Below are 12,477 nucleotides of genomic sequence, written 5' to 3'. Positions count from 1 at the left end.
TCCTCTACCCTGGCCTAAATTCGTAACCCTCTGTTTCAGAGATTTTCATTCTTCATTTAGCAATGAATCCTAAAGTGAATCATAACACTTTTCTCAGGTTAGAGCGTTCCCTTGTGGACTAACCTAGGGCTGACACCATATTATGTGCAGTAATGTGGCCCCCAACCCAGGGTCTCTGAGTGTGACCTTTGACATCGACAGTATGTTTTCAGAAGCTCCTGGAGCATGGAGTGTGTCCAAAGTGCTCTTAGAAATGATTGATCTGAACGGAGGTGGTACATCAGAGGATTCTTCAGCTCACAGGTCTTGCAGCCTGATGGCTGTGGGAAGTGGTGAATGGACCTCCAGTCACCATGAGAGGGAGTTCCTTGAAAGCAGGAAAAGTCCTTTCCATATTCCCTGTCAGAACATATACCGGGACACAAGTGAAGTTTCGAGTGTATCTGATCCAAGCTGTGGTGCCTACTTTCAAGTTTTTTCATTTTTAATCCACTATGCTAGGCAATTCACAAAACATGGTTAATCCTCATGATGACACAGTAAAGTAAGTACCATACTTACTTCCAAGGTACTTAGGAGGAAATTGATGCTCACAAAGCTAGTATAAAATGCCCAGAGTTACCCAGCCACTAAGTGGCAGAGCCATGAGAGGCTATGGCTCTTTTCACAGTGTCGCGTCACCTTTCAGGGAGAGAGACGTCTAAGAACAACGATTATGGAAAGACACTGGGCCCTCTTCTGGGGAAATGAAAACAAAATCTCCTGCCAGTCCAGAACACCTCTCCACAAAGGGAGAAAAGAAAGAGTTTTATTATTGAGGAATCATTAAGCCAGAATGTAATGTGCACCACAGGCAATTTGTTAAGAGATTGCAAAACATAGACAAGAGGTGCCTCCGTGGCTCAATGGGTTAAGTGACTTCTGCTCAGGTCATGGTCCCCACATCAGTCTCTGGGCTGACAGCTCAGAGCCTGGATGGAGCCCGCTTTGAATTCTCTGTCTCCCTCTCTCTCTCTCCCTCTCTCTGCCCCTCCCCTGCTCATGTTCGGTCTCTGTCTCAAAAATAAATAAACATTAAAAAAATTAAAAAATACTTAAAACACAGGCAAAAATTTTACCCCTTTATATAGCCAGCCGGGCAGATACAACCCATTACAAGTGTTTTCTCAACATGAACAGAAATTAGTCCTCAGGTAAGAGAACTTTACAGCGTCCTTTGTCATAATTTGCCCTCAATTTACCTGGGAATTGGGGTAGCCACCCTATGTTTGCTAATTGCCTTTATCTGAAAGAGAAACTTCTCATATCTTTAGGACAGAAGGTGAGTTTGCAACTTAGAGCAAGGCGTCTGTGGAGTTTGGGCTCATCTCCTCCCACAGAAACTGGGAGGCAGGAATGTCATCCTTCCTCATGATTACATCTCAATGAGCTGGCTTCCACCTGCTTGAGAGAAACATCCCTGGGTTGTAAAACTGGCAAGAGGCTTGGTCAGCTTTTTAAAAGATTTACACACCTCAAAGGGACAGAGAAAAGATTCATAATTACAAGTTTTCTAAAGTACTCTAATAAAAGGGACTGGGAGAGTGCCCTTCCCTCTTTATACCACAGAGAATTAGAATTTTTTTTAAATTTTTTTAACGTTTATTTATTTTTGAGACAGAGAGAGACAGAGCATGAACAGGGGAGGGGCAGAGAGAGAGGGAGACACAGAATCTGAAACAGGTTCCAGGCTCTGAGCTGTCAGCACAAAGCCCGACGTGGGGCTCGAACTCATGGACCGTGAGATCATGACCTGAGCCGAAGTCGGACGCTTAACCGACCGAGCCACCCAGGCGCCCCTAGAATTTATTTTTTTGGCTTTAATTTCTATGTACGATCTTCAAAATGAAGGAGTTCCCTATGATAAAACTTTCAGGGAAAGCCTTTGGAATAGGTTACTGGAACAGTATGGAATTAAAAGCAACAGCAAAATGGCCTTTGGAATCTAAGAGTGAGAAAATATAAAACTGCAGTTATTAGTTATTCGCATGGAAATGGATATTGTCTATAGTGAAAAGACTTTGGATGAGAAAGTGAATTCCAGTCTCCCACGAGTATAAGAAATTGATGGAAATTTTTAAATGAGGCCTCTTGGCATGGAAGATGAAGGTTTCATTCTTAATAAAAATTATGTGAACATTAATACTTTAAGAAGTACGTATAATCAGTATGAATGCAGGTGCCTTCCTTGTATAAACACAGCACTTGCTTCAAATCTTTTTTCCTCACTTACCCAAGAACTCTGAAAATCACGTCATTTTATGTCAATCCTACTACGGTTAGGGTTGTGTTTAGCCGCAGGTAACAAAAAATTCAATCAAATCATGGTTTGTGAAGAGTTTTCATGCACAGGGGTGCCTGAGTGGCTCAGTGGGTTGGGCATCTGACTTTGGCTCAGGCCATGATCTTGTGGTTCACGAGTTTAAGCCCCACGTCCAGCTCTGTGCTGACAGTTCAGAGCCTGGAGCCTGCTTCAGGATTCTGTGTCTCCCTCTCTCTGCCCTTGCCCTGCTCATGCTCTGTCTCTGTCTCTTTCAAAAGTAAATAAACATTAAAAAAATTTTTTTAAAGAGTTTTCATATACAAATAAATCTGAAGAAGGGACTTGACTTGGCCTCTAAAAGATGAATGTGGGATTGGGGAGGAGACCCAGGCCTGGGCTTTCCTTGATGATAAGTTACAACTTCTGTGTTGCCTGAAGAAGAGTTGGGGAAGGGGACTGGAAAATGTAGTCCTGTACCAGGAGAGCAAAAACATTATAGGAACTCCTAGCAGTTTTCTGATTATGTCTCATTGGTCAGAACTGTGCTATATGCAACCCTTCGTTGTAAAAAAGGATGTGAAATGTAGCACGGGTTTTTTTGTTTTTTGTTTTTTGTTTTTTAAGGTGGGGAGATAGTTGCCCAAATGGGTTATCAACAGTTCTGTAAGTAAGGAGGCAGAAGAGAATGTGGATTAGGTTGGCAACTTGCCATGTCTGCTTTCCTGACCACTAAGGTGGGGATCCAGAATATTAGGCAGAGATGATATCTTTCCTTCTTGAGAAGTCAGTACAAACTTCACAGTAGCGATAACATTTCCTTAGATAACATTTCCTTAATAATCATATCATTACAGGGTATTTGTTGAGTACATATGTTGCACATGGGACTTCATATAATTTTGTATATTTTATCTCATTTAATTCATAATAACTCAGCACAATAGGAGTTCTTTTTTTTCTCTTTTTTTCAAGTGTATTTATTTATTCTGAGAGAGAGTGCGGGGTGGGGGGAGGGGCAAGCTCTACCTGACATGGGGCTCGATCCCACAGACCATGAGATCATGATCTGAGCCAGAATCAAGAGTCAGACTCTCAACTGACTGAGCCACCCAGGCCCCCCTGGGTGTTCTTATTAACATGTGTTAACAAGGAAGCTTAGATGAAGATAAATAATTGCTTAAGGATACAGAGCTAGAAAATTGCACACAAGATTTGCAATTTGATGTTTGTGACTCCAAAACCCATGTGCTTTGCATATCATCTTGCTTTTTTTTTTTTTAAGTTTGTTTTTTTTTGGGAGAGAGAGAGAGAGAGAGAGAGAGAGAGAGAGAAAGAACAAGGGTGGGGGAGGGACAGAGAGAGAGAGAGAGAGAGAGAGAGAGAGAGAGAGAGAGAGAGAGAATCCCAAGCAGTCTCCACTCTGTCAGTGCAGAACCTGTTGTGGGGCTGAAACCCACGAACTGTGAGATCATGACCCAAGCTGAAATCAAGAGTCGGGCACTTAACTGCCTGAGCCACCTAGGTGCCCCTCATCTTGCTTTAAAGACCAGTAGGAATTTGTCAAGTATAAAAGTAGGCCAGTGGAAGACTTACCAGGTGGAGGGAACTGTCAACTAGCTTCTTCGGAATAAACTGGTGGTTTCCAGAGGGGAGGAAATGGGGGAGGCAAACTGGGGGAAAAGAGGTGGGAGGTACAAGCCTCTACTTATGGGATGAGTATGGCATAGCATATTTTATGGGAATAAAAGGCATAGCATAGAGAATATGGTCAATGATATTTTAATGGCATTGCATAGTAATAGATGGTGGTTATACTTGCCATGAGCACAGCATAATGTATAAACTTGTAGAAACACTATGTTGTGCACCTGAAAGTAATGTAACATTGTGTGAACTACACTCAAATAAAATTTCTTTTGGAAACCAAAAAAATCCTATCTTCTTCAGCCTTGAAAACTTGAAGTTATTGATATCTACCACTCAAAGTCTAATAATCACCAAGCAAATCCTGTGTAAATACAGGCAATTGTAGCTAATGTGTAAGTAGTTCAGAACCACCAAATGGAGAGATTGCTTTGGAATCACAGTTGGGATATTACTGAAGTACACAGTAGGCATTTTTTTTCTGCCAAAAAAAGTACCAACTTTCTTCTAATTATTTTTTTTTTTACTATACTTCTGACTTTCACTCCAGTTTCATCAACTCTACTAGAATAAAGCTGCAAAATCATTCATTTCTGTCCCCTTGGACTAACCATTCCTGGCTGTGGTCTTTTTTTTTTTTTTTTTTTTTTTAATTTTTTTTTCAACGTTTTTTATTTATTTTTGGGACAGAGAGAGACAGAGCATGAACGGGGGAGGGGCAGAGAGAGAGGGAGACACAGAATCGGAAACAGGCTCCAGGCTCCGAGTCATCAGCCCAGAGCCTGACGCGGGGCTCGAACTCACGGACCGCGAGATCGTGACCTGGCTGAAGTCGGACGCTTAACCGACTGCGCCACCCAGGCGCCCCCTGGCTGTGGTCTTTAGGAAAACAGAATGACTCATTGCAACTACGATGCACCCTGACCATTATATTCATTTTTCTTCTCTATCGACTCCCTTCTTTTCTCCCCACTGCCCACCCCAGGGAGCTGTAGACCCATATTTTTACTGGTTCAGATAGTGAGATGCATTTCTAGAAGGTGATCCCACGACAGAGGAATCTTGTTCTTTAGTGTATGTGGGAAATATCTGGAAAGGTAGTGGAGATGGTTCCATGAGAGCCTGAGATTGTTACCACTGTTCATGTCAGGAAATGTAGGAGGAAGGGCCGGTAGGGGGGTGGGGGACTCAGCAGCAGCATGACAGAGCCTGCAGTAGGGCTTGGGTACATGCATCAGGTGCCATGGGAGCACTGTGGCCCTGCACAGGTGTAGATGGCAGCATCTTCAGCCTGGGCGGCAATGATGAACAGGGAGCTGTCTTTTCTTGCCTCACCAAACTGAGCTACTAGACTCTTCTGCTTCTTTATTTCTCCTCTCCTAGATAATGTCATCAAATGGACTGGACCTTCCCCAGGCTTCTGTCTGTACCACTGAAAGCTGGTAAACGTGCTTGTGGAGTTGCAATACGCAGTAAAGTTTTCTCCCTCCTGGATGCTTAGAAAGCGAGGACTCTGCTCCAGTTGCTGGGTGCTCTGCCCTGTTGAAAACCAAAGCAGTGGGCACTGGGGAACGGAACTGGGGACTCTTTCCCAGCCTGACATGACTTTTCTTCCCTCTTCCCCACCTGCTCCTTCCCTCACCCTCTCCCTTTTTTCTTTTAATTTTCCCTTGGATTTCCAGTTAAGGTAACTGGAAACTTCTCAAACTCACATGCCAGTTGAATCCAAAGGATCAGCACTGAGAATTTCAGGAGCATCTTTTCTTCCTGTCACAGGATGGCCCTGGTCACTGACTTTAGCTGCCCTTGAAAGATACCCTCCTGAAAGAGGCTTTTTTGAACTAGAGTAACACTTCCCACCCACTTGGATCTGGGTAAAAAGGCAGAGGTCTCTGTGTGGCAGCCAATTGAATTATTCACTCTCTAACCTCCCCTTCCTCCAGCCTCACACTCTGCTTTGAAGGATTTTGCCTTTTGAGACAGTACCCTCCTGTGGAGAGATAGGAAAGTGATTTACTTTCAGTAATGCTTTTCTTTCTCCTAGTTTCATTTGGTATGCACAAATACCAAGATATAAGTAGACACTAATGACCTTTCTCAGAAATAGAAAATACATCCTTTTAAAAATTGATCATTTTGGGGTGCCTGGATGGCTCAGTCGGTTAAACATCCAACTTTAGCTCAGGTCATGATCTCACTGTTCATGAGTTCCAGCTCTGTGTCAGGCTCTCTGCTGACAGCTCAGAGCCTGGAGCCTGTTTAGGATTCTGTGTCTCCCTCTCTCTCTGCCCCGCCCCTGTTTCTCTCTCAAAATAAATAAGCATTAAAAAATTTTAAAAACATTTATCATTTTGAGGCGTACCTGGGTGTTTCAGTCGGTTAAGCGTCTGACTTTAGTTTCACCTCAGGTCATGGTCTCTCGGTTCATGAGTTTGAGCCCCATGTCTGGCTCTGTGTGCAAGGAGGGGCAGGAAGCCTGCTCAGGATTCTCTCTCCCTCTCTCTCCCTCTCTCTCTGCCTCTCCCCTGCTTGTGCTCTCTCTCTCTCTCTAAAAATAAGTAAATAACATTTAAAAAATCATTAAAAAATAATAAAAAAATAAAAATTTATCATTTTGAGACAGAATAACAGAAGATAATGGAAATACTATCTTATAACTTCTGGTATCCTCAGCAAGCATGTTGAGCAGAACTGTGTCTGTAAACTGCATTTGTAGGTGTAATATGTGTGTTGTGTTTGTGTATGAAACTGTGGTATATTTTCTGGGTCATATGGCATGGGTAAGCACCCAGACATGAACCTATTTTTACCAAATTAAGATGAATAACCCTGTTGATATTCTTTAATTAAGAATACTTTCCTGATATCTATCGCATTACTCTGCCATTAGGTCTCTGATTCATGACTCTCAAAGTCTTCAACATGTTGTGTTGTGATTGCATCTGTTGGATTCACCTACAAGTTCCTTGACAGAAAGATTGCACCATTTTCACTCTTGTGGCCCTAGCAATTGCTAGGCAGAAAAATGTCAATACATGGCTAACAAATTATTGAATCAATGTGTGAGTGTGTGTGTGTGTGTGTGTGTGTGTGCATTAATATAGTGCTTCAAGTATACAGATATTGTGATGTGGGTGTATTGTGTATTCAAATATCATAAAATCTTGGGTAAATGGCCTCATGATTGCTTTAGCTACTGTTCATAGCCATTAGTAAAGATAATCAGTGTTGGCCATGTGACTACATCCAAGTGTAATGAGATTTGGTTCAGCATGATGGCTCTCCAGGTGAATGTTTTTGGGCCTTCTCTGCCATCTTATGCTCCATAACGTACTACTGAGTTTTAGGTACTATATCACCCTTTTGTCATGAGCTACACTATTCACAATAGCCGACAGAATTAAGTTACTATTTAGCTCTTCAGATTCTGAAGTCAAATGGGATCACCATCAACTTTCGCCAGTTGTTGGAGAAATGTTTCTTTCTTCAGTGTGCCCATTCTATAAAGGGATCTGTTTGTAATCATACATTAAAAAGAAAATAAAAACCAGTTATGCTCAAACAACACAATGATTTCTCTCAGTGTATGATTGTTACTGAGCCTCAACATCAGCTGCGCATTGCTCGAAATGCCAATACTCAAGAGACGACGGTTTTTTTTTTTTAAGTTTATTTATTTATCTTGAGAGCCAAAATCAATTTCAAGCTGGGCATAAAGCCGACTTTAAAAATATGTATTTTGGTGGAGGAGGGATAACTTCTGACTAAATGATTTGGTGCTGGAGTCAGACATATTTAGATTAGTAAGGCATCACTGCCAATTACCAGTGAGGTCACATCAATTTACTTCACTCACTCATGTAATAGCTTCCTATTCAGTAGAGCAGGGCTTACACTACTTATTTTATGGGTATGTCTTGCGGATACCCTGAGATTATGTACATAAATCAGACGATGTTTCAATCAACCTATTTTTATGATTCCCTGAAGCTCATCTCTACCCCTCCAATTCCTCCTCAACAGGACTGAGCAAAAAGGTCTAGCAGGGTCCTTATCCAGAAACATCCAAGAGCACGTCACCATCGTTAGCCACAATCATCCTAAGGGAAATCACCCATCCCGTGTGAATGTCCTGGCCTGTGACAAGGGTTGTGTGAAGAGGTAGGACAAGCACACAAGATCCAATTAGTCACCTTTTCCCTTTTTAATAAACCGGTATACAAAGTATCTAGTTGGGCCAAAACGTAGGTATTTTTGATTTGGTAAACTTGATAAACTATGCATACAACTAGCAGTTATCGACTTCTCTAAACACTTTACATAAATCAACTCATTTCATCCTATCAACTCCGGGAGGTAGCTAACATTATTCTTATTTTTCCTGAGGAGCAAATGGAGGTACAGAAGTTAATTAAGCTCCCAGGATCATAGAGCAGAGTCCGGCTTCGAATCTAGGCAGTGCACCTGATGAATGCACAAACCTGACCAGCTTAGAATACTGCCTCTCAGGCGGTGTAAACCTTGCCAAGGGGGGGGGGGGGGGGGTGGTCAGCAGACCAGCAGCAGCACGTGGGAGTTTGTTAGAAATGCAGAGTTACAGGTCTTACCGAATCATAATCTGTAGTTTAACAAGATCCCCACCTCATCAAAGTTTGAACAAGTCTGATGCAAAAGTGGTATGGTAACCATCCTAAATCATTGAGAATAAATATGCATCCAAGCGAGGTGGTGGATTCAAGAGGAAATACATATACTTATCTATTGAAACTACCTTGAGCATTATGAATATTCAAATACGTATTTCCTCTTACCGCAGCTGTGGATATTCATGTCCTTGCCTTCCTTCCTCAACTCAATCCCTGAGATATCTTTATTCCTTTAACTTAAGTCTGCAACATGGATGCCGGAGGTATTTTGTGTTTTTATCTCCTAAATCTCTGCCGAGGGAAACCTGTTCTATCCACAGCTGAGATTGCATCTTCTCTTTCCAAGAAAAATGTCTCATATTGTACTCAATTTATTCAAGTCAACTAGTAGCTTTATACAATTCTTTGGAAGATGGCTACTGTGCAAAGAGCTAGAGCTTAATTTTGTAATCTAGGGTTTAGTGACTTTGGATGCTCACAGGTGCTATAAATTAATTAACTGGCCTGTGTTCCTGGTTAAGTCATCAAAACAGCTCCCCCTAGGGGCGTCCGGGTGGCCTAGTCAGTTGAGCATCTGACTTCGGCATAGGTCATGATCTCACAGCTCATGAGTTCAAACCCCACATCGGGTTCTGTGCTGACAGCTCAGAGCCTGGAGCCTGCTTCTGATTCTGTGTCTCCCTCTCTCTGCCCCTCCCCCATTCATGCTCTGTCTGTCTGTCTGTCTCTCAAAGATACAATAATAAAACATTAAAATTTTTTTTAAAAAACCCAACTCTCTCTCTGTTTCATACGAGTAACTATACGTTGTGAGCAATTCAAACCCCTGGCCGGTTTGCAACTTAGTATTCGATCCACTTACAAAACAGCCAGTGTATATTTTACTTCAGTGGCACAATGAGGCTCAGCCCATCATTTATGTTAGTCTTTATTAGTTTCTTATTTGATAAATGGACATCTTTATTCTAGAAGGTGTTTTAGAATGGCCCTGTGAGAGGCTGAGTAGGTGAAATTGTCCTTTCAGAATAGAGGAAGGCTGTCTAAGATCACAGAATAGGGATGGATAGACAAGAGCCAAAAGTCAGTTTTCTCTTGCCAGCTCCTTTTAGGGCACCAAGAGAGGCAGAAAAGGGAACGGTGAGATAGGACAAAGAAGGAAATGTCCGTGGAAGATATGGAAGAAACTGGAACAAAAATAAAGTACTCACATTGCAGGCCCCAGTTATGCAAGGGTGGGAAATAAGTTAATGTAACTAACATTGGGGAGATAGAACTCTATGAAAAGCCATTGTTATACTTCAGTGTGTAGGCCTGAGTGGCCTAGAGTGTCACATTATATAACGTCAAAAAATAAGAGGATGGACCGAGTTACTGACTTCCTCAGCTGATGCAGAGGAAGAGAAGTTGGCAAAGCCCATATTAAGGCATAGCTATATTATCAAATGTATATATTTGCATTTTGAGATAATTTTTTCAGACTACTAAAAATACTTGATTCACTGGGGTTGCTTTTCCAAAACGCCTGTCGAGAACAACTTTGCTGCCTTGACGCTAGGTGTCACAACCCCAGCAGCAGGACTGGGGACCAGCTGCAGGTGCCCAAAGAATACAAAACACAGAGGTTAATTGGTGAAACTGAAATGTTCCTGAAGCCCTGAATCTCCTTAGTGGTAAGGTTAACTCTTGGTTTCTCTCTTCTTTTTCACTCCAATTTAAATTTGTTACAAACAGGATCTTGGCAATCCTTCCTGAGGTTCTGTTTATCCCCGTTAAAGCGTACACAGGAACAGGAATAGCAACTTTAGTGTTTCTCCCCACTTTGACATGCAGGGATCAAGAACTCTTCTTGTTGATTGGCAAGGCAGCATAAGACATATAAATTTAATCTTGCTATAGAATTTACACACTTTTTCTACTGTTCTTGCAACATATAAATTTAATCTTGCTATAGAATTTACACACTTTTTCTACTGTTCTTGCAGAGAACCCTGGATAACCCCAAACAAGGGTGACTCTGCTACATCCCTTAGGCTGTTGGGAAAGTCTTTGACAGCTTTGGTGCCCACATCCAAGGGGAAGCCATAAGATCTAAGCTTCTCCACCCAGCCTGGCCAAGCATCCTAACCTAAGGTGCTTGAAGTTCACAACTGTTGAGATCTTAGACTTCAAGAAATAGAATTATGTGTGTGGTTATGAAGACAGAGACCAGCTCCACTCTTTGCCAAGAATTATTTACACAAACTGTAAACGATGTCCCTCCGATCTGTGAGTGGAAACATGACCCTTTCAGGGAGGATTCTTCCCTGAAGACTCTCTCTTGGGTTCTTGAGTCATGAAAAGTCCCAAGGTTTGTGTTCAGCTCCCCCTGCGGACCCAGGCACCGTGTCGCTCACAGAGCAGAAGTACTTGGCTGCATCACTACCAAGGGCTGGGGATTTCCTCAGGTGGAAAGAGGTTTCACTCTTCTTAAACTCAGCCTCGAAACCGTTGAGGCCTTTAACCAGGGTGTCCCCTGATATGTACTTGAGGAGAAGCTGGAGTCCTTGGTTGGGGTACTGCACGTACCAGAAGACATAAGTCGTTGCACTAGAGGAATAGTTGCACTTCAGCTCCAGACGGGCTCCTTCAGAGACCAACACCTGGGCATCAGGCTGAGTCACTGACTGGGCTCCCGTTCCTCCTGAAACATCAATGCTGAGTCAGTGAGACCAGGACAGACGTACTTAAAAGGAGACAGTGTCTCCCTGCAGATTCCAGTCAGAACAGTGTTTCTGACATGGAGGCAGGAGCGTAAAATACAGTGTTACTTACTCACTGTGAAGAGCATTCCAAACAGCAGGATGGTCACTGAGCACATAGCTAGGCGGTGAGGAAGCTGACGGCTGTGTTCTGGAAGATTTCCCCTGAGGAGCAGGAAGAAGCCTGCCGGATTGTGCTGAGTCTTGGATTGCGCTGAGTCTTTGTAACAAGGAAAATTTGAGTTTCCAGAAATCCCCGTTCAAAGGCTAAGTTCTAGAGATAGTTAGTAAGAGACGCTTCCTTGACAATGACTGCTCCTGGTGTCTAGCCTACTCAGAATGTGTGCCTCTGTTGAGCTGTAAGGTAAAGAAGCTCACAGAAGTGAGGTAGAATTTTTTTTTTTTTTTTTTTTTTTTTTTTTTAAGAAGAGTCTCTTCCAGTTTACACAGTATCACCCTCTGGGGGTCAAATATGGTAACAAATTGTGTCAAGGTTTTTGTGCCTGTCTTTTTCCTGCTCCTATTTAGGCTTGAATGAATTTCTTAGCATTATAATCTGATGAGAGTGTGTTTAAGGGGCTGCTTACTAAGAGTCTGTTTTCATCTTAAGAAGTAAGTACTAGGGGGGCCTGGGTGGCTCAGTCGGTTTAGCGGCCGACTTCGGCTCAGGTCACGATCTTGCGATCCGTGAGTTCGAGCCCCGCGTCGGGCTCCGTGCTGACAGCTCAGAGCCTGGAGCCTGTTTCGGATTCTGTGTCTCCCTCTCTCTGACCCTCCCCCGTTCATGCTCTGTCTCTCTCTCTTTCTCAAAAATAAATAAACGTTAAAAAAACAAAAAAAGAAGTAAGTACTATTATTTGGCCAAATGAAGGAAATAGTATTACCATCCTCATTTTATAAATGAGAAAACTGAAATGTGGAAGGAAGTTTGTAATTTCTCCAAGGTCACAGTAAGTGACAACTGGAATTTGTCCCATTAGAATGATTCAAAAATCCGTGTTATTAACCACTGATAATTTACTACTAATGTCCCTTAGAGTAGATATTATCCTAACTTACTGACGGGAAATCAAATCTTTACGAAGTTAAATACTTTGTCCAAGGACAACATAAGAATTGGAATCTAATTCTGTTATACACCAAGCCC

The 12,477-nt window shown here is 42.4% G+C and overlaps 1 gene segment (V, D, J or C); it reads right to left on the bottom strand.

The window, feature by feature from the left end:
• Positions 1 to 10,922: 10,922 nt before the first annotated feature.
• LOC131517953 (T cell receptor alpha variable 8-6-like) lies at positions 10,923 to 11,530 on the bottom strand. The segment is given in 2 exon segments: positions 10,923 to 11,272; positions 11,404 to 11,530. Coding segments are annotated over 2 exon segments (396 nt in total).
• Positions 11,531 to 12,477: the final 947 nt, after the last annotated feature.

Source organism: Neofelis nebulosa, chromosome 7 (assembly GCF_028018385.1).
Source record: "Neofelis nebulosa isolate mNeoNeb1 chromosome 7, mNeoNeb1.pri, whole genome shotgun sequence".
Lineage (NCBI taxonomy): Eukaryota > Metazoa > Chordata > Mammalia > Carnivora > Felidae > Neofelis > Neofelis nebulosa.
This window is presented reverse-complemented; position numbering and strand designations above follow the sequence as displayed.